Consider the following 24,526-nt stretch of genomic DNA (forward strand, 5'->3'; position numbering starts at 1 on the left):
TGCCGTAGTCCCGCCTCTCCGTACATCGCCATCTTGCCGCGCCCCCTCCGTACGGCGCCATACTGCCCGGCTTCCCTCTCCGCCGTACGCCGCCATCTTGCCTTGCTCCTTGCTCCTCTGTACGCGGTTAGGGCGCCGCCATCTTGCCCTACGTCCGCCCCATCGGGCGCCGCCATCTTGCCTTGTCGGCGGGCGGGGTTTGCCGTAAACCCGCGAGTAGCGACCCCGCCGGTGCGGGGCTTGGCCGCTGCTTGCCGTGTACGGTATCAGGTGCGCGATGCGTGCGGGCGGGGAAGCGCCGCACCAGGTGCTGGGCCGGCTGCGGTTCCTGCTGCAGTGCAGCGAGTGCTTCCGCCGCGCCCAGGCGCTGCCCGCCGCGCTCTGCTACGTGCCGCGGGAGGTGCAGTACAAGATCTGCAAGGACCCCGCCGCCGCCGCCGCCGCCGCCGCCGCCCGCAGCCTGCTCAGCGTCTGGGACAGCCCGGGGCCGGCGCGGGGCGGCAAGCGGGCGGCGCGGGCCACCATCGAGGTGCGGAAGGGCGGCTGCCTCCGCGCCACCGGCGAGGAGTACTGCAACGGCGCCGGGCTCTGGGTGAAGCTCAGCAAGGTAACGGCGGGGGGGCTGGGAGGCCGCCGCGGCCTGCGCTGCCCGCGGAGGGGCCTGTCCGTCCCCTGACGGGAGCCACCTGTCCCCCGCAGGAGCAGCTGGAGGAGTACCGGAGCGGCTGCGAGCTGGAGGAGGGCTGGGTGCTGGTCTGCAAGCACGCCGACGGCGGGGACCGGCTGGTGCCGGTGGAGTCCACGGAGCGGATCCAGCGGCAGCAGCAGCTCTTCGGGGTGGACTACAAACCTGTCATCAGGTGTGGGGCTGCCGCGAGGTCGAGGTCGCCGTCTTGGCTCCCCCTTGCACGGGGGGCAGCAGGGAGGTTCTCACCTCCCACTCACCCAAACCCACCTGCGTGGGGTTTCGGTGTGCTGCCCCTCAGCCCTTCCTGCCCTGGACTGAGGAGCCTCGTCCCACTTGGCTGCTTCTTCCGTGGAAGTGAGGCAACAGGGATGCTAGATGTGGAGTTAACTGGGTTTTGCTCGGTCACTGTGTTTGTCACCTGCCTGGTGGGGTGTGGGCTGGAAGAAGTAGACGTGGTTGGAAAGCAAAGAGAAGCAGATGAGTGTGGAGGTGATGGAGGATGGCGTATGGTGGAGCGTTAAACCCAAATCTTCTCTACCCGCTACTCCTTGACTGTCAGCTCCTACTTTCCCCTCTGATTTTCTCATTCCTCCTTCTCGGGGTTGTTTCAGATGGGAGCAGGTGGTGGATCTGACGTACTCCCTGCGCCTCGGAGCGAAGCCCAAGCCCATGGAGCAGGATGAGGCCGCAGTAGAGAAGCTTCGGTATGAACTGTTTCCTAGCTTCTGCTGTGGTTGGGTGCAAGCCGCTGTTTCTCTCTGGCTGCTCAGACAGCTGTTTCCTGCAGACTTGGGGGAGAAGGGGGAAAACAGGCAGCAGGGAACCACTCTGCTCAGCACAGTCTTGTCCTAGATAAGCCTGCACAAAGCAGAAAAAAGGGAAAGACCAATGCAAGCAGGACATGGACCTGCCTTCCCTGACCCGTTAGCCTGGCTGCCCCGTGCTCTCTGGACCCATTAATCCTTTTTCTGTGGTAGGTTTGTGCCCCCAACATGGACTTATGAATGTGATGAAGACCTGGTGCATTTCCTGTATGATCACATTGGGAAGGAGGATGAGAACTTGGGCAGCGTCAAGCAGTATGTGGACAGCATTGATGTCTCGTCCTACACGGTGAGTTAAAGGGACAAGACTGCATCAGCCCTGCTGTGCCATGGGGCTGGGGAGTGTGGATGGTGCTTGGTGTGCTGCTCTGCTCTGGGCTGGGCTGTGTTTGAGGATGTGGGAGGGAAGCCTGGGGAGTGTCATGCAACATATTGTGTAATGTGGCCCCTGGAGGGGCAGTGGTTTGAGAAGCAAATGCTAATATTAGCTGCTAAGCTGATTTTAGGTAGGGTTTGATATTCTGTGCTCTGTGTGTGACCCCAGAGCGCCTTGGAGGGTCAGTCCCAGCATCCTGTGCGCTCTGTACTCTGTGTGACTACCCACAGCCCAGCAAAGGGAACGGGCCAGTTTGACGCCCTTTGGAACTAAGATTCATGACAAGAGTAACTACTAAGGGGAAGTTAATCCTGCTTTCATCTGAGCTTCCTTTCATTTACTGCCCTCTACCAGGAGGACTTCAACGTGTCATGCTTGACTGACAGCCATGCCGACACGTACTGGGAGAGTGACGGGTCCCAGGGCCAGCACTGGGTGCGGCTCAACATGAAGAAAGGCACCATTGTCAAGTGAGGCACCTCTCCCCTGTGCGCTGGCTCACAGTCGGGGCGAGCCCTGCTCTCCCTGCTCTTTGCATGAGTCCATCATGGCCCAGATTTGCCCTGTGCTCCCTGCCCCTCAGCCCTTGCTCTGGCTCTGGGCTTGAAGGGGTCTTAGTATCGTCACAGGTACACAGGGATCCCAGCACTAGCTGCATGTGCTTCGTAACAGGTGTGACCAGGCAATGAGGGGGAGCAGCAATGGGTGTTCAGATGCAGTTACGTTCTCCTCATTTCTTGCTTCCCTTTGCAGGAAGCTCCTGCTGACAGTGGATACCACTGATGAGAACTTCATGCCCAAACGGGTTGCCGTGTACGGGGGTGAGGGGGACAACCTGAAGAAGCTCAATGACGTCGGCATTGACGAGTGAGTGGATGGAGGTAGAGAGGGTAGCATGGCCCTTGCAGGGGCCAGAGGTGATGGACACCCTGACCCTAAGCAGTCATGCCAGTACTGGCCTGGCTTAAGAGGCCCAGGGTCCTGGGACAAGCATTTTCTGTCTCTGAGCTGTGGGTTCCCTCTGCCTTCAATAGCAGACTGCACAATCATCAGGGTTGTCCTGATCCAATTGTGGGACCCATTGGGATCGTGTCACCTGGACCTGAGTCACCAGCAGGTTCAGGCATCCAACACAGACTATGCTGGAGGCAACTGGGTCTGGGTTCCTGCTATAGGCTCCTATTTCAGAAGATGCTCCTATTTCAGAAGATGCAACCCCCTTCCCTTATAAGCGAATGAGTGGATTTTGGCAGGATTGGTGAGGGAACAGCTCTGCAGCCCTTCTCTGTGCTGTGTTTGCAGGAGCTACATCGGGGATGTGTGTGTCCTTGAGGACATGACAACACACCTGCCTGTCATCGAGATCCGGATTGTGGAGTGCAGAGGTAGGGCTGGGTGTTAATGGCCACATCCATAATGCACCTCTAAGATACTGTACATTAAGAGTTTGTTCCTCTGGCTTCTACTTCCTGGCCCTGTGGGCTGTTTCAGGCAAGATACAGAACAACAATGGGAAACTCCAGGGGGCCCTGGAGGTTTGCAAGCTCTTGGCTTTCATCCTGCCTTTCTCTGCCTTCAATTTTTTTTATTATTATTTTCTTCTGCAAATGTCCCACTTCCTCACAGAGGTATTTCAGACTCTTGGAGCCCATCCCCAGAGCTGGTGGAGCTGGTCACATTCCTAGTGCTTTTACTTATAGACCTCCCATGCTGAAAGGCCTGCTTTCTCATGGTCTTCATGGTCTTCTGGGCAGATGATGGGATTGATGTTCGCCTCCGAGGCATCAAAATCAAATCCTCCCGACAGAGGGACCTGGGGCTTAGTGCTGACATGTTCCAGCTGCCCAATTTAGTGCGCTACCCTCGCCTAGAAGGGACAGACCCCGACCTGCTGTACCGACGGGCTGTGCTCATTCAAAGGTACTGTATGGAGGGGGACAGACAAGTTGGGTGGTGTTGCCTGCAGGGTTTGGTGCCATCTCCAGCACCAGTATGGCTGGAAGCTGTAAAGCTGTGTGGCTCCCCTTGGTATAGGCATCCTGGACCCTGGAGAAAATAGCAGCATCGCTTGGGAACAAAGTAGGCTCTCTACTTTCAGAGGGATTTTGCAGCTCAAGTTCACAGTGTCTTGTTTGTTGCAAGCGCAGCATATCTGTTCAGTGCATGGGGCAGGTGCATCCAGAGTCCCTTGAAGGCGTACAAGGTCCCTGCAGTGCCCAGGGAGTGGGAATTTGGTACCAAAGGCTCTGTGATGTAAAAGACCATGCTGGATTGGTTTTGGATCAGTTGTTACTTTTCTGCTTGTGTCCAGGGGTGTCTGGTCTAGAATAGGCTTGTGCACGTTCCTGTCTCTCCTGGGCCACAATACCTTCTTCTTTGGGATTTAGGTTCATCAAGCTCCTGGACAGTGTCCTGCATCACTTGGTGCCAGCCTGGGACCACACTGTTGGCACATTCAGCAAGCTCAAGGTGAGCGATTCCCACTGTGTCTTGTGGGGCTTCAGTCTGGCAGGGTGATTGTGCTTGGGCTGTTGTAAGGGAGGCAGTCAGTGCTTGTTGCTTTTAAAGCAGCTCAAGGGAAATACCTGACTGAGCTCAGTTCATTAAAGCTGTGAAAAGTGATATTGTTTAGAGGCTAGTTTCCTGCCAAAATGCTAATGTGGAAACGTGTAGCTATGGGGTAACAAGTAGAATCAAGCCAGAGCACTTCACCCTCAAATGATTTGGACTATAGCAGCACTGGGCATGTGAGCTGGACACACATCCCCTCTGAGATCTCAGCCCAGGACACTCTGTTCCTGCTCTTACTGCCAGCAGCTTTGAGCTGGCTGTGTCCAAACAGTAAGGCTTTTACCAGCAACTTCTTTCTGGCTTTAATAAGCTTTTGATTTCCATCTTTTTCATAAGACTGAGTTCATCCCTCTAGTAGTCTGTTTTCCTTACCTCCTCTCTCAGAACACATGTGCCAGACATTCCTGGGGTAGCCCTGTTCTGTGTTTCCAGGCCTGGTGTCAGAAAGCACCATAATTCCTGTGCCAGCTGAACATAGGACCCAAAGCATTTGAGGATTCATGTTTGTTTAGAGGAGCTTGCTTTGATTACAAATCAGAGGGATAATAAGACGAATGTTCTGATGAGAGTGAGGGTGAAGGAGAGTCCAAGTAACACTGGAGTGTGAGCATCAGATGACAACTGATGGAGAGAGGACTGGGCTTGGTATCTCCCTTAAGCCAGAAATTAAAATATTCCAGAGGCAGAGCAAATATTGTCAAGGAGAACATGTCTGTGTGTGGAAGGCAGTGGCCCTGGGGAGGGGAGAGACCTGGTGGTGCAGTGGCTTCAGTAGGAAGGAGGTGACATGTCTTGGCCACTGGGCACTTCTGACATTTTGGATGTACCTGTTGGCAGCATATCAAGCAGTTCTTGCTGCTGTCTAAGAGGCGCACAGCTCTCATTACCCAGTGTCTGAAGGACTCGGAGACCAGCAAGCCCAATTTCATGCCGCGGCTGTATATTAACCGACGCCTGGCTATGGAGCACCGAGACAACCCTGCCCTGGACCCCAGCTGCAAGAATGCTGTCTTCACCCAGGTACAGTCCCTCCTGGAAGGTTCCCCGCAGCTCTGGGCAGAGTGGGCATCCCAAAATAAAAATGAACCCCATAAGAGGTGGGTGGAAGGGACAATTTGGAGCTGGAGATTCCTGGAGTCCTCAAGGCCTCTTCACATGACTCATAGGCTCTACAGTTACATGTGCTGATGATCCGATATCCAGGAATAACATCTAGAAGAGATTTAGGATCACTGGGTTGAAGTGTCTTCTCTATCCTGGATTTTCTCTGTGGCATGTTGCTAATTCAGAGCACAACAGTCTTGTTACACTCATAGGGCAGCAAAGAATTCTTATGTGACAACAGTAATGTGGCTGCACACAGTCCTGTGTCATGGTTTTACAGCAATGCTTATATTCCTATTTTCATTCTCCCCTCACCTCCAAAAGATCTATTGCTCTTTGTGTGCACAAACAGCCCAGGCTGCTGTGAGGTTTAATGTGTGTTCAAGGTACCTCTGAGGCCAGAAAGCTCCATACAGTGATTAGCACTGTAATTTAAGTTCCCTTTCCAAAAACAAAGGGCTTCTAGACCATTTAGACATCAGCTTCAGTCAGTATTTAAAGGTTTGGGGCAAACCAGATTTCTTCCAATTGCCTGCCTTCACCAGGCACCGGTTACCCTGGAGAGGGAATATCAGCCTTGATCTTCTCTGCTTGTTGCAGGTGTATGAAGGCCTGAAACCCTCGGACAAGTTTGAAAAGCCTCTAGATTATAGGTAAGCAGTGTCTGGGGGAGGGAAGGGATCATGCAGTGCTGAAAGTGATGTCCTCTGTCACAGTAGGTTGTTTGGGAAGCCTGCGTGTGTCCTGTGCTTTGGAGAGGGTTTGCTAGGGCAGAAGCCAGCCGTGGGATCAGGGCCCGTTCCACCCAAGTTGTCAGCTCCCTACTGAAGATGCAGCTGTCTCTGGAGACTGAGATCTTGTCCTGTCCTAAGCCCAGGCTGGTCCACCCTAATCCCCTGGTGTCCCTGCTGTGCCTGCTGTCTCCCCAGCATCAGCTTGGCGTTGAGCAGCACCTCAGGTGATGCCTGGTTCTCCGCAGGTGGCCGTTGCGTTATGATCAGTGGTGGGAGTGCAAATTCATCGCAGAGGGAATCATCGACCAAGGTAGGGGCTGTGTGAGGCAAGGGCTCCTCTGGAGCAGAGTTGGGGATCGATGGAGTGACTGTTGCTGCAGGGCCTCTTGTTTGCTCCCAGTGTTACTGCCCATGGAGGAGAGAGGGAAGGCAGGTTGCCTTGTCCTGCCACCCCTGGCCATGTCCTGAATAACGAGTGCTGCTTGCTGGGATGGGGATCAGACCTCCATTAGTCACTAACAGCAGCCTTGACAGTGCCAATGCTCCTTCTGGCTGTCCTCCACAGGTCAGGCAGGGATGTTATTTCTTCTGTCTTATTTCCTCCAGTGCCATAGGGCTCTGACAGGAGCCTTCTGCTCAGCCCTGGGCCAGATTGGGCCAGAATTCCTCATCTTTGCTCTATAACTCTGAGGGTCAGCACATGGGGAGTTCACATCACTAAAAACACACTTCTTTTGGGGTTGCAGGTGGCGGTTTTCGAGACAGCCTGGCGGACATGTCAGAGGAGCTGTGTCCCAGCTCAGCAGACACCCCTGTGCCTCTGCCCTTCTTTGTGCGCACGTCCAACCAGGTGCTGTGGGTTGGGGTATTTGAGGCAGATCTTTCTTTCTGTGCCTGGCAATGCAGTGCTGTCCCTGTCCCTGGGCACGCCAGGGACATACTTTTGTTGGTCCAAAGCTTTTTCTCATGAAGGGTTGATTGCTTTGTGGCATCTCATTTTAGGATATGCTGACAAGTGCCTGGATATTTGTGTCTCACTAGGAAGGATGGGGGTTTAGCCCACTTCTGTTGTGAGAAGTGCCCAGAGGCACAGAGGAACTGAGTTTGTGGTGCTTCATGCTGTGCTGAGATCATGACTTGGAGTTTTGCCTCTCACTCCTGTAGGGTAATGGCACTGGAGAAGCCAGGGACATGTATGTCCCCAACCCCTCCTGTAAAGACTTTCCCAAGTATGAGTGGATCGGGCAGATCATGGGAGCAGCTCTGAGGGGCAAGGAGTTTCTGGTAAGCCTTAACCCCATCCCTGCGCGGAGGTTTGCCACAAAGGGAGTCCTTAGCCCCCTTCTGCAGCCTGTCCAATAGGAGCATGGGAGGCCTCTGATCATACACTGGGACACAAGGTGTTTGGCAGGATTGAGGGCTGAGGGGTTAGGAGAACTCACAGACTCAGTTTTGGGAGATGCTGCTGGGAGCTTGAGAGGGGGTGTCTGGTTTCTGCTCAGCTATGATGAACTCTGCATGTGGACAGGGGAGTAGGGAAGCTGCTTTGTGTCTGCACTGTTCAGCCCTATCTCTATCTTTGGGGATGTCTCCTTTCACACAGACTCAGCAAATTCCATGTTCTCCTTCAGGTCCTGGCTCTTCCTGGCTTTGTATGGAAACAATTAACAGGGGAGGAGGTCAGCTGGAGCAAAGACTTCCCTGCCGTGGACTCTGTGCTGGTGAGAGGGACTAGGAGGCAGTCCCTATCCTATTTCTTGTGGCACTCAGCAAGGTGGTGATTTGTGTCCCTGTCTTCATGTTGTACTTGCTTCAACCTGTGGAGTGTCAAAGAAACACGTATAAAAAGGGCATTCTTAGCATTTAATGCATCCTATAGCTAGGATAGAGATGTAGCCATGCCGACTACTTCTTCAAGCATGCAATGCCCCAGGGTCTGCTAAACATCTCTAGGGGAGCATATCCCATGTTGTGCTGCTGTCACAGTCACTCCAGCCCTTGTCTGGGAAGGGAGGAGAGTGGGGCTTGAGCACATCACTGCCCACTGGGCACCCCTCTAACAAGCACTCGTGTGGGGCCTGGGCAGGTGAAGCTCCTGGAGGTGATGGAAGTCATGGACAAAGACACCTTTGAGTTCAAATTTGGGAACGAGCTGACCTACACGACAGTGCTGAGTGACCAGCGCATGGTGGAGCTGATCCCCAATGGCAGCAGCACCGTGGTGCGTTATGAGGACCGCAAGGAGTTCATCCGCCTGGTGCAGAAGGCTCGACTGGAGGAGAGCAAGGAGCAGGTAACATTGTCCCATAGCATCAGTGGTCACTGAGTTGCCAGAGACGTACCCCACCCCAGTCTGTTTCTGGTAAAATGCATCATGGTTAGCAACCCTGTCCTCAGTGCAGTAGTAGGCAGTCATTTTTGGTGAGGTCGTGGAGCCCGTGGAGTTGTGGAGAAGCAAAGTGGTTTGTAGCAGCATGGGAGACATGGGTTTTATTCCCAGCTCTGAGACAGGCTTCCTGAATGAACTGTGATTCGTGTCCGTAGAATCCTGTTTCCTTTTTCAGGTTCTGTGGAGCATTTGCTGAGCAGTCACATGGCTTGCATCCAGTCGAGTCCTCAGGCTCAACCACGAGTCAGGGAGTGGGCACAACATGCTGCTTACCTGCCCTGTCTCCTTTTCAGATCATGGCCATGCAGGCTGGGCTGCTGAAGGTGGTTCCCCAAGCTGTTCTTGACCTCCTCACCTGGCAGGAGCTGGAAAAAAAAGTCTGTGGAGACCCTGAAGTCACAGTTGATGCCCTGAAGAAGCTCAGTAAGTAAAGGGCTCTGCTGAAAACTCTTTCCCTGAGAACAATAATTGTCTTTTCTCCATGTGGGGTCGAGGAGAGGTGTGTAAGGCCTGTATTAGCCCTTATTGCAGTGAGAATATGGGCCTGTTTACTTCTTGCCTTTAGCTGGGTGCTGATGGGGGCAGGGGTGTCCCTTGTCTCCACGCTAGGCCTCAGATTAGAGGCTGGGCCATCCCTACGCTGCCAGTATCTGAGCCTCTGTGGAGCTGAGATGTGGATCTAGATGTGCCTTCTGGGAGGGGCCTGACTGCATGCGTCTCTTGCACGCTGGGTCTACATGCTCACACCCTGAAGGCACCTAGAGGTTTCTTCCTGCGCTGGCAGAGGACCTCTGGTTGAGCAGGGGAGGCCCTGCTATGATTTATCCAGGAGTAGCTTAGATCTTTAATAAACTCCTTTTCTGTATGCTTTCTGTCAGCCCGCTTTGAGGACTTTGAGCCGTTAGACACCCGTGTTCAGTACTTCTGGGAAGCACTCAGCAACTTCACCAATGGTGAGTGATTTGCTCTTGTCCTTGCACATCCTGTGCCATAACAGCCCCTGCACACTGCCTGGGAACTGAGAGGGTGAAACCACCCTTATTGCTGCCTGGAGAACAGATGGGAGCCAAGAAGAGCAAGCAGCTGGGCTGAAGGAACTGCTTGCTAGCACTGGGGGTACCTGGATGTGGCTGTACTCCATTTCACATCCCTCTAGGCCCTGCTGATGTCTTTGCTTTTCCTTCACAGAGGATCGCAGCCGCTTCCTCAGATTTGTCACTGGCAGAAGCCGCCTTCCAGCACGGATCTACATCTATCCAGACAAGATGGGGTGAGTCCATTCTTCTGTAGGCTGCAAGGCTGACAGATCCCACACCAAAGGGGCGTGTGGTCTGGTCTGCCCTGTCTCGCTGGCCTGCTGGTTCTGACCAGTTTGTCACCTTCTCCCCAAGCTCTGAGACAACAGATGCTTTGCCGGAGTCGTCCACCTGCTCCAGTACCCTCTTCTTGCCCAACTATGCCACGTAAGTTTTGGTGTTTCCCTACACCTGGGGGACTGTGTGTCTCACCTCTCTTCTTAACCTTGGTGCTGACTCATAGGACCCCATTGCTTTGCCACACTTATGTCCCCCTGCTTGTACCATGTGGCTGCTGTGATTCTCTGTGAGCAGCTGGTGAACCATAGCCTCCATCTCAGAAAGCATCTTGTCCTCTCAGCTGGCAAATGCAGCAGTGGCAACTCCTCCTTGTCTTTTTTTTTTTTGTTGTTGTTTTGTTCCCTACCCCCATTCCTGCCATCCCTAGAGCCAAGGTATGTGAAGAGAAGTTGCGCTATGCTGCCTATAACTGCGTGGCCATTGACACAGACATGAGTCCTTGGGAAGAGTGATGTTGCAGCCTGACCGAGCAGCATGGACAATTCTTCAACAAAACCGTGTAGGGGGAAGAGCTCCCTTGTCCTCCCAGGATGTGTATATATAATAAACATCTAGGCGTGAAGCCTGGCTCCTAGCAGTGGTAACCAGCACCTCTTTGGACGTGGAGGTTTGGGTCTTCAGCAGGGTAGAACCTAGCTTGGCGTGTAAATGTGATGGCAATAATGAAACCCTAGCCCAGCCGTCATACATCAGAAATGTCTGGTAGGCTTTTTGTAATGAGTTTCTTCTCCACGTGTCCCAGTTGCAGCTCCACAACTCTTGCTCCTCTGAGGCTGTGCTCTGCTCCAAACAGAAGTGGGGTAGGGTCACGGCAGGTTATGGCACAGGACAGAGAACTGTGAGCTGCTGCTGAGACAACAGGGATGCTCATTTTGTCCTAGCCTGAGTATCCTGACCGCATTCCCTTGCCTTGTTCCTGCTCTCACCTGAGGTCACGGAAATGAGATAATTTGTCTAAGTTTAAGAAGAAATGGGGCAGGCTGGTAGCAAGTGGTGCAGAGGTGCCTCCGGCCACCAGGTGTCACGACAGACCTGCACAGCAGGATGGCGGGTGATGCCAGGAAAGGGCTCCCATGCTTTTACATCACAAAATCCCAGTTTCTGTGACCACCCATGGTTCCCTGCACCCCTTGCACAGCAGTGGCTGCTTAGGGAGCTGCTCCCCTACAGGAGGTGGGAACCGTCTGCTTCCCTCCTGCTCTGTAACTTTCTGTTCTGCATCTGGTGTGTCGGTGGCCTAGCAGCTGTTCTCCCAGGCTTTTTGAGCCTTGGTTGTCCCCTAAAAGCCAGTTATTACAACTAAGCTGTTCTACTTGTCGTGGAGATGTGTAGGCAGGGCCAAGCTCTTCTAGATAGCAGGGGTTAGAGCAGTAGCAGGCATGGCAGCACCAGACTCTGCTCCCCTCTGCCATGGGGAGGTAGGTGGAGGTTTCAGGTGGACAGGGGAAGCCTTTGCCCCAGGGGAGCAGAGAGACTGTGGGTACCAAGGGTTGGAGCTCCCTGAGCAGATGGACACACACTCTGTGAGTGAGGAGTGGGCAATAAAAGCTTTACAGCTTCAAGACCACTGGAAATGTTCCTTGATCTTCCCAGCCCTGGGCAAGGCTAGTCATTGTCTAGCAGTGTGAGCTGCCAGATATTGGTTCACTTTTATATCCCCAGCTCCATCTTCAGCCCGTGTGGTCTGTTGGACCACTATGACTAAGAGCCACTGAGTCACAGGGGCTTCACCGGAGTGGGGCTAAAGCTGTGAGTTAAGATTTACCCTGCCTTAACGCTTCATGCCTTTTTCTCCTCTGTTGAAGGAGTCTGTCATCCAGAAATCACTTCTAGTTGCAAACCAAGTCCTTTCCCTTCACCAGTTTCCTTTGAAACTGCTGTATTCCCAGACCTCCTGAGGGGGGTTGTACTAAAAGTGGTGTAGGACCAGAAGAGAGCATGTGCTGCCATCTTGCATCGTGGTGAGTGGGAGCCATTTCTAGCAGCCCTTGCCTGCAGCAGAGCCTTCTCTCTCAGCTGGGTGGGTGTGGTCCCATCTGCTGGAGAAGGGTTTTTTATATATCCTAGAGTTTTCTGAGAATTGAGCTCTGTGGCTTTGTGGCTGATTTCAGCGACCAGCGTGGACAGGAGCAGAGCCAGTGTGACACCTTTCCATGCTCGTGGCTGAGTCACTTCCTAGGGTGTCTGTTTTAAATGGGCACGAGCGAGCTGGTGGAAGGACTTTGATCCGCTGGCTTGGCCTCGGTCAGGAGTGTTGTGAAGGAGACTTCAGTATCGAGCCTGGGATTTGAAATCATCCATTCTAGATCCTTCCTGGCCATTGATGTTTGAGTGAAATCAATCCTGCCTTTTCCAGCCTTACCCACTTGTCTCTAAGGGAGATCAGCAGGGGGTCACATTATTTACTGAGCAGAACTAGAAGTAGCAAGAAAAATTGACTCCTCTGGTGCTTTATTGCCAGGCAGGGCGTGGTTGATTGATGAGTGGCTCAGGGCAGGATGGATAAAATGGCCTTAGTCTTTGGTGCAGGGTGAGCTGATGTCGCTGGTTGGAATGGGCAGGCCTAAGTGGCAGCTGGGGCTGCTTGGGGTGACCAGCTGTGGGGGAACAGGCATCTCTGAGACATACCTGACAGGTGACCCTGGCCTTGGTGGAAGCAACGGCAGCTGACAGAGGGTAACTGAGGTAATCATGGAGGTACCCAGAGCAGCTCAGGTTTCTCACTGAGGGATGAGATGCTTGGACAGCTCTGTTCCCTCTCATCATCTGTGTACACAGTCCCAGCCCTCTGTGATGAGGAGAGAGCTAACGTGCAGGGCAGTTCTGAGAGCAGAGCCTGCCTGAAGCGGTGGGATCTTTCCCTAGAGGCATTGTGCCATCTCCATCCTTGGAAATGCTCAAAACTTGTCTTACAGCCCTGGGCAATCTGATCTAACTTCCAGTCTTGCCCTTCTGGCTTCAGATCTAGGTCCTCCCTAACCTGAAGCACTTGATAACTGGGGAGTTATTAACAATAGCTGTTCCCATGTTTCCCACATTTCTCTACTCTTCTTCCCAGCAAGGCCTTTTAGCCCCTGACTTTTCACACCCTTGGGTTTATTTCCTGCCACTGAGAAAAGAGTGCTGCCCAAGGGCTTGCTGGAGCTCTGGGGAAAGGATCTAGCTGGTGATGGGGATTTCTATTTTTAAAACATTTGCACTAACAGGACCCTGGCCCTAGCAGGAATGCTGCAGCTGGGAGCTCATCCAGGATGGTCTGGGTTTAACCCCTACAAGCATATTGAAAAAAACATTTTACTGTATATACCATTGATTTACTGTCCATTTTGTGTTATGGCCATGTACATGTTGGAGAATGGAAGCAGCTGCTGCTGTAGTGTTATATCAGGGTGTAGAGAGCTGTGAAAGCACTTCTAGTTGCAGGAAGAGCCCATTGCTGCAGCAGGGTCTGAGCTGAGATCATTTAGTGTGTGGTCAGAGGGTCTGGACGAACATGGCTGCTGAGTAAAGATGCCGAGAAAACCCACAGATCATGCTGTTGAGTTTGCTGTGCACAGGTGAGCTGCAAAGGGGGAGCTGGTAACCCACCTGGATCCCCTCCGTGTGGTCCTCTGTCTTGTCCATGGTGTGTTAAAGCCAATTGCAAACTGAATGCTGCAATGACAGCCCAGCAAATTGTGGAAAGGGTCAGCCTGTCTCAGCTCTAGCCAAACTCGGGCCCACAGTAGGTGTTATTTCAGTGCTGGGTCATGTTCCTTTTCCTCCAATCTCTAAAGCTGTGGGTAGGATTTGTCTCCTACCATGTTTGAGAAGACACAAGTGAAGTGCCCCTGTCCCAGACTCCTGCTGCACATGGCCTGGGGTGAGGGAGCCCTCCTGGGCACCAGGAACCAGAGGCTGTGCATCCCCACCCTGTCTCAAGTTGGTCGAGATCGATTTTCAGCCAGTGCTATCCTGAGGAAGGTGCTGGTGCCCCTGTGCTGCTGAGAAGAGGAGGCATCTGGGTGTGCCAGAGCTGCAGCTTTACAGGGTGGGTAGGGACGAGCTGGGGGAGGGACTGATGCCGTGACGGCGCTGTGTAACCACTTGCTCTCTCCTGACTTCAGCTTGCTGAATTGTCATAGAATAGCTTCAGGTGATTAATAACGCACGTGTAGTCTAGCTGTTCTTGTTATTCCACTAATACCCTGGAGTATGACAAGCTATAAATAGTTCGACAGGATCTGTCTGTCCCTACCTCATGTAGGATCTAAAATAAAAATGAACTAACTACTCCTGGCCTTCCTGATGATTTGTCTGGTCTGGCTGGGGCTCCTCTGTCTTTCTGTTGTATTAGTGATGGAGACTGGTATCATGAGGAGAAGCAGTAACTGGCCCCATGATATCCTTTGCACACAAAGCGGTGTCGTGGAGGTGGGTCAGAGTATTAACTAGCTCAACCCTTTGCAGCAGCCCTGCAACAAGTTTTATACGGTGATGTGGCTGTGGAGGGAGGGCACGGGACCCTCCTGGCTGCGGTGGGCACAGTTGGGATCAAGGCAGAACTTTGCATTTCTCTCACACTGTGGTTCAGGGCACTTTGGTCCTGATGAGGAACGGTCACGCCTGTTCCATAGATAACGGTGCAGGGGTGACAGCTGTCAGACCTCTCTTTGTACCCTGCCTTTGGAGGCAGGGAAGGAGCTGGACTCTAACCTGCCAGGAGAGCAGGCAGGTGCTGGTAGGGACTGGGGACCTTTGAGCTCTGCCAGCCCAGTTTTTTCCCGATCCGTAAACAGTTCTTTGTGCCCAGCTTAGAGACATTCAGGTAATGTGGGGTGGAGCTGAGTTGCTTTCTGCCACCACCTCACTGTGGTATGTGACAGGCAGATATGATGTAGGGTGACACACTGCCAGTGTTCTGGGGTGGCTGGGTGCTGCTGGGTGTCACGGCCTCACTCCCACTGTCAGGATTCTGCTGCTGCGTGGGGTAAAGCTGCTCCTGGGTAGGGAAGCCCATCATCTTCCCCAGTGGGTGCCGAGAGCCTTCCCACCCACTGCAAGCCTGCCTGGGCAGTAATATGTCCCCCAGCCAGCTGGGACCCCTCTGTCCCCATAGCAGGATGCCTGCTTCCCCTCTTTTCCCTATCCATGCTGGAGATGCAGCCCTAAGCCCCGACCCCACAGGGACGCCCTCTTTGCTTGTAGGGATGCAGGCAGTGACAGACACGTTGGACGCCAGGAGGGAGTGGAGTCTTAAGCCACGGGGCGAGGGGACGTGGGTGTAACACAGTGGCATCTTGGCAAAGCGGGGCCGACAGCGGCCCCGCACCAGCACCCCGCTGAGGAGCGGGAGGCCGGTAGCCCGGGAGGGGTGAAGAAGGGCTGGGGCGGAGCGGCGCCTGCCCGGCAGCCGGGGCGGCCCCGGAGGGCCGGGCCCGGCCTGAGGCGGAGGCGGGCGCAGCGGCGCCGCCGGAGGGGAAGCGGCACTGCGGGCGCAGCGGGGCGGGCGGGCGGGCGGCGCCGGGACAGCCGGGGGCGCAGCGGCAGCGGCACCGCCGGGGCGGCGCGGCGCACGGAGCCGGGAGCCGGTGCGCGATGCGTGCGGGCGGGGAAGCGCCGCACCAGGTGCTGGGCCGGCTGCGGTTCCTGCTGCAGTGCAGCGAGTGCTTCCGCCGCGCCCAGGCGCTGCCCGCCGCGCTCTGCTACGTGCCGCGGGAGGTGCAGTACAAGATCTGCAAGGACCCCGCCGCCGCCGCCGCCGCCGCCCGCAGCCTGCTCAGCGTCTGGGACAGCCCGGGGCCGGCGCGGGGCGGCAAGCGGGCGGCGCGGGCCACCATCGAGGTGGGGAAGGGCGGCTGCCTCCGCGCCACCGGCGAGGAGTACTGCAACGGCGCCGGGCTCTGGGTGAAGCTCAGCAAGGTAACGGCGGGGGGGCTGGGAGGCCGCCGTGCAGCCGGGAACCGCCCCGGGGGCGCGTTGGGTCCCGGCAGCCGTGGCGAGCCGGGATGTGTTTTCAGGAGCAGCTGGAGGAGCACAGGAGCAGCCGTCGCCTGGCCGAGGGCTGGATCCTGGCGCAGAGGTTTGGAGAGGGAGGAGATAAGTTGGTGCCCGTTGAGTCCGCGGAGAAGGTTCAGTGGCAGCACAAAGTACTCGGGGTTGGTTATAAACCCGCAGCCAGGTATGGCCCCAGCTTGCTGCACCCCAGATAGGGGCCGGGCTGTGGGCTTGGAGGCACGTGTAGCTGGTGCCCACAGAGGACGCGCATACCAGCCACCCCAAATCCCTTGGGCACATCCAGCACACTACTTCCAGCGCAGGTGGGACACATCCCTGCCGAGCCACCTGTGGTCAGGAGGATGCCCCCTCGTAGGCTAATCCTGTTTGCTTGTGGCAGCACCTGCACAGGATAAAGGTGATGCCAGGGGGTTTCTGAGGCGCTCAGGTTTGGGCTGAGTGATGTGGTGGAGGTAACACAGTAATGAGAGAGCTCATATTTGATTTTTGTGATGGAAGGCAATGTGCAGGGTTCGGTTTCCCAGCTCGACCCCAGCCTGCACTAGGGTGCAGGGATGCTCTCACCCCCTGGGTGACATCACTGGTCCCCTACCATTGCCTCCACTCCAGACTAAGGCAGTAACACTTGGGCACGCTGAGCACTGACCCATCTTTTCACTGTGTGACTCCTCTGCTGGTGCTGCTCCAGCTGGGAACAAGTGGTGGACCTGACGTACTCCATACACCTGGGAGAGAAGCCCAGATTTGTCGAACAGGATGAGGCTGCAGTGCAGAAGTTTCGGTACATCTCCTAGAGTGGTACTATAGCAGCCCAGGGGGCAGCCGGCCAGGGCCTGGACATGTCTGCGGGGCCAGAACTGGTTTCAGGGTCGGGAGTGAGGAGGATGGGTGCCATGGGATGCCTTTTACATCGATACTGTTCAACACTGCTCAAGCGAACATGGCCTTTGCTCCACAGAGCATTGGAGTGACCGCATGGTGCTATTCTCACTGGGCTGGGGTGGCCATAAACACCCGGGGTGGCGTTGGTGACATACAGCTGTGCTGTCTGCCTGTGGCAGGGACAGCTGCCTGGTACCATCCCGATGGGGTAACCATGGGGGGCTGCAGCTGATCAAGCTGGGGCAGCTGCACAGTTCTGGTGGGCAGGTTTGTGGTGCAGCCTGGTCTCCCTGTCCCATTAACACCGAGTCCCCCTGCAGGTCCACACCCCTGGGCTGGAGCTACGAGCACGACGTGGAGCTGGCGCGCTTCCTGTACGATCACAGCGAGAGGCAGCTGCAGCATGGGGACTGCACCAAGGAGCACCTCAGAAGCATCGAGGTCTCTTCGCAGATGGTACGTAGCTGGGGTCCTCCTCAGCTGAAAATCACCGTGAGACACATGAGCATCACTGCAGCTGCAGGGAGGAGCAGCTGGCGGTGGCGGTCCCCTCTGCAAGGGGCAGGGGTTGGTGGTGGGATTTTGCTGCTGTAGTGAAGCTGCAAGGAGTTGGGCATCTGGAACTCCATTGTGTCTCTGGGGTTCTGTGAGGTGTCTGTGGTCATGCCCAGCTGGCTCTGTGTGGAAGCCACCGTCCAGCTGTAGCCCACTGAACTGAGTGGCTGGCCTGGTCCTGACCTCCTCTGGCCCCATGGGACCTGTCCCAGGAGTGGCCATGGTGTGCCCAAGGATGCTCAGCTCCCTCCCTCCACTTGCTGCACTCTTGCAGGAGGACTGCGGTGTGGCCCATCTGACTGACAACCAGACATACACCTTCTGGGAAAGCAACGGGCCCCCGGGGCAGCACTGGGTGCGCCTCCACATGAAGAAAGGCACCATTGTCAAGTGAGACCTCGGGTGTCCTGTCTCCCTGGTAGCTGTGTCAGGGATGGGCAGGGTGTGGGGCAAAACACCATCTTCCTCTTGAAAGCAGCTTTCCCCAGGCTGCAGTGGGGGGCTCAGGGTTGACATGGGTTGCAGCTGCTGCCAGATGTACCCCAGGAGGACATAGCCTTGCCTCCAGCCCTGGGACATCTCCAGGGGCATCTCCATGTCCAGGCAGCTCCGGAGGGGAGGACAATGCTGCCCATTGCTCTTCTTGTCCCCAGGAAGCTGTGGCTGATGCTGGATGGGCAGGCCAACTCCTACATACCCAGGCGGGTGGCTGTGTATGGTGGGGCACTGAACAAGCTGCAGCACCTGAGAACTGTCCGTATTAATGAGTGAGTAACAAGGGAGGAGCAGCCTGGGTCCAGCTTGGGCCAAACACCCAAGCTGTGTCTGCATCCTGAGCAGACACTTGGGAAAGGGCTGGGGTCAGTCCTGAGTGACATGGAGGTGACAGTGGCTCTCTGCGGGTTCCTGGATGCAGGTTACATCTGTCCCCACAAGCATGGTGACCCCCGCCTCCACGTGCCAACCAAGCGCCTTCATCTCCACTCCTGCTCCTCATCGTGCTGTGGGAGCTGGGCTGCGGCGTGCTTCCTCCTGCTTGGTGACTTTGGGAGTCTTTTCTGCTCCACCTCCTTGCCTCTGGGGACATGTGCTGCTGCTGTCTCCTTTCTGAGCACCTCTGCTGTGCTGTAGCTGAGAAGTCCTGGGGTGCTTCACCTCTCTCTCTTTGCTTTGGCTCTGCAGCACCCTTCTGAAGGCAGGCAGGGGTTTACACAGGGATGCGAAGATCTCCTCCTTCCCCAAAACTTGCCTGTTTGCCTTCTTTTTGGCTGAGCAGTGGGATTTGTCTTTGAAGAAGCATCCATGAGACTGCCAAGGTCTCTTTCCTAGTGGCAGGAGCCAACTCCTCACTGCGTCTGGGCAGTTGCAGTGGTTTTTCCCTACATGCCCGTAGGTCTTTGACAGGACCTTGCCAAGGGCTTTGGAAATACAAGGGAATCACTTACCAAAGCACTCATCCCCACAAATCCCTGTTTCCTTCAAAACACATCGTGTGACCAGCTCAACTTGAAGGATGGTTGTGCAGATGCAAGATGCACTGAGACCCCATGGGAATGGCGACATGCTCTGGGCCATCTCTCTGTTCTGCTTTGAATTTATGCTCTTTTCTGGCTCTTTGGATGTAGTTTCCATCTTCTTCAGGACATCTGTGTACCTCTGACAGCCTCTTCTTTCTGCTTGGTCCCCTCCTGCTGCAGCCCTGGTGAGGCGGGGGCTTTTGCCACGGGTGGTGGCACAGCCTCGAGTGGGGAGCTGGAGTGGCCAGCGCCTCGCCAGCCACCTCACCGGTGTCTGTGCCTTGCAGCTCTGCCATCTCCCTCTGTGCTATGTACAGGAACAGCTTCCAGGACATTTGCATCCTCCGTGACATGCAGACCTACCTTCAGGTGCTGGAGATCCGCATCCTGGAGTGCCGGGGTGAGTCTGCAGTGCCAGACTGGGGCTGCCAGCCCAGCCCGGCCCTAAACCTGCAGCTGGTCCCAGCACCTGCGGCTCTTCCTGCCGCACCACCTGCTTTTTGGGGTCTGTTGGAGGAAAAGCTGGGGAATGAGCTTTGTGATGCCGCAGGTGCCAGGGGCTCCTTGTCCCCAGTTGCAGTATCCAGGCCATGCCAGCCACACAGCTGCAGCTGCACATGCAGCATCACTGTCCTTTTCTTGGCAGACCAAGGGTACAACGTCCGCCTGCGAGGGATTAAGATCAAGTCTTGCTGGGAGTGGGACCTGATCCTCAATGCCGACATGTTCCAGCCAGCCCGGCTGGTGCGCTACCCTCTCCTGGAAGGGGTGGACGCAGCTGTGCTGTACCGGCGGGCTGTGCTCATTCAGAGGTATGGCACTGGGATGGTGCCATCCCCGCAGCGAGCCCAGGCCCTGAGAAGGACCATGCCCTGGCCTCTAGCAAGGGGTTGCATGTGTCTGCTTAAAGTCTGCCAGCTCCTTTCCTGTGTGCAGCAGGGACTTTAGCTTGGTGCTCCCCATCTGAACATAGCTGCTTACGGTGCCAGCGTGGGGCAAGGGGAGCCTACAATGCAGAGTCTCCCACCCCACTGCCTGAAGGGCAGCCCCGGGCTGGGGTCAGTACTGGCCTCACAGAGAGACCCTCTGCAGCAAGTCAGCCACAGTGCTGTGGTGTGGGCTGGGATGCCCTTGTTTGCAGCTTTCTCTTGGGAGGTACAAAATAAAGTGCTTGGCCAGAGGGTGCTGGTTGGGTGCTCCCCTCGGTGTGCCAGGGTCCCTCCATGGGCTTGAGGAGATCTATATGCAGGGAACACGGCGCCTGGGCTTGGTGCATGCCTGGGGCTGTCTGCAGTGAAATGAAATGCTGCGGGTGTATCAGGCTCCACACATCTGCCAACCCCTTTGCATCCTCACACTGCTCCTCTTTGGTCTCCAGGTTTGTCCACCTCCTGGACAGTGTCCTGCATTACCTGGTACCCCTCTCTGAGGACAGCATCGGCACCTTCGATGCACTCAGGGTAAGTGTTTGCCAGATTCCCCTTGGATAGTGCCGGTAGAAACATCTCGTCAAGGGCTTGGCTGGTTTTCCTTGGGGCTGTGGCATGTCCCCCTTGATCTGATGGGGACAGATCAGCCCAGGGCTCATGCTGAAAGCTGCCATGCTGGACATTGCCGGAGGGGTGGGTAGAGCTGAGCATCCCCTGCAACAGTGTGCGATATGCTTGGGGAGGGGGAAAAAACGACACGTCGTGGCAGGATCAGGTCTCTAACCACCCCTGCTCATCCTTTGCTAGAGCATGAAGCCATTCCTGCTGCTGTCTAAGCAGGGCGCAGCCCTCATCGTCCACTGTCTCCAGTCCTCAGAGAGCACCCCTCCTCACACCCCACCAAAACTGTACATCAACCGGCACCTGGCCCGGGAGCACTGTGCCAACCCCGCGCTGGACCCCAGCTGCAGGAATGCTATCTTCACCCAGGTACGGCAACGCCGTGCTTCGCGCTGGGTACCTGCCAATGCAGCACCGCTTGCCCCCGTTGCATCTCATCGCCTTTCTGCTCTGCTCCTCTCCAGCTGTATGAAGGCCTCAGATCTTCCAAGAACAATCAGCCCCTGGACTACAGGTAGGTCTTCACATCTTATTTGCGGGGTATCACCTCCCCGGAGTGAGGGGTGGGGGGATGCCAGGTGCTGCTGGCTCTGTTGGAGAAGGGAGGTGCACGGGGCTTCTGCTTCCCCACAGGTGGCCCACGAGCTACAGCCAGTGGTGGGAGTGCGATTTCATCACTGAGGGCATCATCGACAATGGTAAGAGCTCTCCCCTCCTGCCTGGGGCTCTCCCCGGGCTTTCTCACGCTGGGGGACAGCTCGGCTCAGTGGGTCCCCCACTGCGGCAGGGTGCCCACACCGTCCCCGATGCTCTGTGGGAGACTGCCCCGCTCTGCACACATGGGGTGGTCCCTGCATCTCCCCTATGGCCCCAGCACTGCCCCTGCCCCATGGAGAGGCGGTGGCTCGGCCAGATCCTGTGTCTCAGCATCTGGCACCAGTATGTCAGGCACTAACCAGCCTCTGCCCCCGTTGCAGGCGGTGGTTTTCGAGACAGCCTGTCGGACGTGTCTGAGGAGCTGTGTCCCAGCTCGGGTGATGTCCCCGTGTCCCTGCCCTTCTTCGTGCGCACCTCCAACCAGGTTTGGCACCCTGCTGTCCACCTGTCCCAGCCTCAGCGGGAAATTCAGCAGAGCGTGGGGGCTTGTCCCTTAGTTGCAATATTTTGGGGTGTTAGTCCTGTCTTAACACTCGCGAGGCTGTTGGCTGGGGGGGCTGTGCTTGTACCCCAGTGGTGGAGATCTCCTGGAAGGGTGTAAAGGGCAGGAGAGGCAGGCAGAGGGGTGATGGAGAGGGAGGCTGCAGGAGGGACCATGCTGGGCTGGTCACACCTGTGCCTGTGGGTCCTAAGCCTCTCTCCTACAGGGTAACAGCAGCAGTGACACCAGAGACATGTACATCCCCAACCCCTCCTGCAAGGACTTCCCCAAGTACGAATGGATCGGGCAGCTGATGGGAGCAGCCCTGAGGAGCAAGGAGTTTCTGGTGAGCACAACAGAACCTCCCCAGCTGGTGGGGGGGCTTGGTGGGGGATGCCATGTCTCGGGCAGAGGGCCTGCCCTTGGGTGAAGGAGGGACACGGGGAGGATGCTTATCTTTGCTCCCTTTGGCAGATCCTGTCTCTGCCGGCGCTGGTGTGGAAGCAGCTGGCAGGGGAGGAGGTCAGCTGGAGCAAGGACTTCACTGCTGTGGACTCGGAGCTGGTGAGCAGGGCTGGGGACCAGCAGGGCAGTGCTGTGCTGTGCACTCCCATGGCTGATCCGGCTCCACTGTGATGGCTTTCGCCCACTGGGGTTGCAGGTGAAGCTCCTGGAGGTACTGGAGGGGGTGGACAGGGAAGCCTTCGAGTTTATGTTTGGCAGAGAACTGACCTACACGGTGGTGCGGGGTGACCAGCGCGTAGTGGAGCTGATCCCCAATGGCAGCAGCACCATGGTGCGCTATGAGGACCGCAAGGAGTTCATCCGCTTGGTGCAGAAGGCTCGACTGGAGGAGAGCAAGGAGCAGGTAACTGGAGTGGCTCCAAGGGGACCCTGCCCTGTGGCAAGGCCTCCTGGTACTTATGAGGTTGGTAGCTGCAAAAGCGTGTCCCCAAAACCAGGTCCAGCTGGGCAGTTCCTCTATGCATCCCATGCCCAGGATGCCCGTGAGCCCTGGGGACGCCTTTTAGGGTCCTGTGGTCCCTACCCCCAGTGCCCTGGCTCACTGCCCTGGGCTCAGACCCATTGCAGTGGCATGGGACCCCTCCTGTGCCTCCTCCAGATCGCAGCTATGCGTGCCGGGCTGCTCCGCGTGGTGCCCCAGCCTGTGCTGGACCTGCTCACCTGGCAGCAGCTGGAGAAGAATGTCTGCGGGGACCCCGAGATCACAGTGGCTGAACTGCGCAGGTTCAGTAAGTGCCAGAGCCAGCCCAAAGCTGCTCCTAGCCCCCTGCATGGGCAGGGGCTCCCCTCGATGATGCTCACCCTGCGCACGCATCCTGCCCCATGCTGAGTCCCTGGTTGTGGGGTGTCAGGGAGCCTGGGGGAGGATGAGCCAGAGCGATCCTGGATAGGGCTGGGATGCTTCACATTTAGCTACAAACCCCACCAGTCCCCTCTCTGGTCCCTCTGGACCTTGGCAACTGTGAGTAGAGGTGAATGGCCACCCTGCAAACTGGGACCTCTGTTTCTCCACCTGCCTTTGGGTACTGGGGGCTTTCAGGGACTCACTGAGAGCAGAGGGTGTCGTCTTCTCCTGCCTTTGCTCTGGGCTATCATAGAAGAATGGGATGGATGTGTGTTAATTTGCTTTGCTGGGAGTTTCTGACGAAGCTGTTGTACGTCCCTTATCACAGTCACGTTTGAGGACTTTCCCTCCGATGACACCCGTATCCAGAACTTCTTGGAGGCACTCAACAACTTCACCAGCGGTGAGCAACCCCAAGCCTTTCCCTGCTCTTCATGTGCAGTGGGGTGGGCTAGGGGATGGGGTACCCACTGCCCTGCGCCCTGGGGATGCTTACTGGGTTCTTCCCTGGGAGCTGGCTGAGGTCATCCTGCCTGGCCCTTCCCAGGGTCCTGAGAGCATCCCTTAGCTTTGCCCTGTGCTCCTGGTGCTTCTGCAAGGGCAGACCCTGCCACAATGGCAGCGACTGGGATGGTCCTGTCCCTGCCCCTGAGACCTGAGCCCTGTCCTTCCCCTCAGAGGATCTCAGCCGCTTCCTCAAGTTTGTCACTGGCCGGAGCCGCCTCCCAGTTCAGATCACTGTCTATCCAGAAACGGCAAAGTGAGTCTGTCCTACCTGTGCCGGGGTCCCTGCACCATGCCAAGGTTCCTGTGCTGTGCCAGGGTCTGACTGTCTCTCCTTTCTCCCAAGCTTGGATGCATTGGACCTCATGCCACAGGCTTCCACGTGCTCCTGCACCTTCTTCTTGCCCAACTATTCCTCGTGAGTGGAGCTGGGGACGGGGGATGGGGATGCTCCCCACCTCCCTGGGGCTGGCATTGGGGTCCCCTCCCAGGGTCCCCAGGTCCTGCCGCAGGGGACACCTGGGCGGACTTGGGGAGGGAAGTGTGGGGCTCTTGGTGCCCATCACGGCTGTGACCCAGCCTTCTCCGCACAGGGCCAAAGCCTGTGAGGAGCTGCTGCGGTACGCAGTGTACAACTGCATGTCCATTGACACCGACAAGAACGCCTGGGATGAGTGAGGCCCCCAGGCGCCTCATGCCGTGGGACCTGCCCACCCCAGGGACACTGGATTCAATAAAACTGCAGGGCTGGATCCTGCCATCCTGCCCCAGGTACTGTTTGTGTCTGTGCTTCTCCAGGGCTGAGACTCGAGTGGTTTTGCCAGTGTTGCAGCTGAGGGGGCCAGCATGGCACTGTCTGCTGGGTGCTGTGCCGGCATGTGGTGCTGCAGGGTGGAGAGCAGGGCATGCGTATGGGGGCTGTGGGTCCTGTCACCTCCCCGGACACGGTGTG

General features: G+C 56.4%; 2 protein-coding genes across 4 annotated transcripts; both read left to right on the forward strand.

The window, feature by feature from the left end:
* Nucleotides 1-22: 22 nt before the first annotated feature.
* On the forward strand, nucleotides 23-14,336 carry LOC142059227 (E3 ubiquitin-protein ligase HECTD3-like). Of its 2 annotated transcripts, none has more exons than XM_075097789.1 (21): nucleotides 23-607; nucleotides 700-860; nucleotides 1,300-1,392; nucleotides 1,666-1,801; nucleotides 2,243-2,358; nucleotides 2,642-2,755; nucleotides 3,191-3,273; nucleotides 3,643-3,808; nucleotides 4,276-4,357; nucleotides 5,297-5,479; nucleotides 6,164-6,216; nucleotides 6,543-6,607; nucleotides 7,044-7,147; nucleotides 7,462-7,581; nucleotides 7,929-8,018; nucleotides 8,384-8,590; nucleotides 8,980-9,109; nucleotides 9,565-9,639; nucleotides 9,875-9,956; nucleotides 10,078-10,149; nucleotides 10,430-14,336. In XM_075097789.1, exons 1-21 carry the CDS (start codon nucleotides 278-280, stop codon nucleotides 10,512-10,514), a joined length of 2,547 nt encoding a protein of 848 aa, XP_074953890.1. In that variant the 5' UTR covers nucleotides 23-277; the 3' UTR covers nucleotides 10,515-14,336. The 2 variants fall into 2 exon arrangements, with proteins under 2 accessions (XP_074953890.1, XP_074953891.1); XM_075097790.1 differs by having other exon boundaries at nucleotides 170-607; nucleotides 5,351-5,479.
* A 1,195-nt stretch (nucleotides 14,337-15,531) lies between these two features.
* LOC142059228 (E3 ubiquitin-protein ligase HECTD3-like) lies at nucleotides 15,532-24,348 on the forward strand. Of its 2 annotated transcripts, none has more exons than XM_075097791.1 (21): nucleotides 15,532-15,963; nucleotides 16,062-16,222; nucleotides 16,748-16,840; nucleotides 17,262-17,397; nucleotides 17,771-17,886; nucleotides 18,150-18,263; nucleotides 19,331-19,413; nucleotides 19,660-19,825; nucleotides 20,392-20,473; nucleotides 20,750-20,932; nucleotides 21,028-21,077; nucleotides 21,197-21,261; nucleotides 21,541-21,644; nucleotides 21,928-22,047; nucleotides 22,176-22,265; nucleotides 22,363-22,569; nucleotides 22,825-22,954; nucleotides 23,399-23,473; nucleotides 23,749-23,830; nucleotides 23,921-23,992; nucleotides 24,168-24,348. In XM_075097791.1, exons 1-21 carry the CDS (start codon nucleotides 15,640-15,642, stop codon nucleotides 24,250-24,252), a joined length of 2,538 nt encoding a protein of 845 aa, XP_074953892.1. In that variant the 5' UTR covers nucleotides 15,532-15,639; the 3' UTR covers nucleotides 24,253-24,348. The 2 variants fall into 2 exon arrangements, 1 of the variants encoding a protein (XP_074953892.1); XR_012661253.1 differs by having other exon boundaries at nucleotides 15,534-15,963; nucleotides 22,794-22,954.
* Nucleotides 24,349-24,526: the final 178 nt, after the last annotated feature.

The sequence above is a fragment of the Phalacrocorax aristotelis genome, chromosome 6 (assembly GCF_949628215.1).
Source record: "Phalacrocorax aristotelis chromosome 6, bGulAri2.1, whole genome shotgun sequence".
In the NCBI taxonomy this organism is placed as follows: domain Eukaryota; kingdom Metazoa; phylum Chordata; class Aves; order Suliformes; family Phalacrocoracidae; genus Phalacrocorax; species Phalacrocorax aristotelis.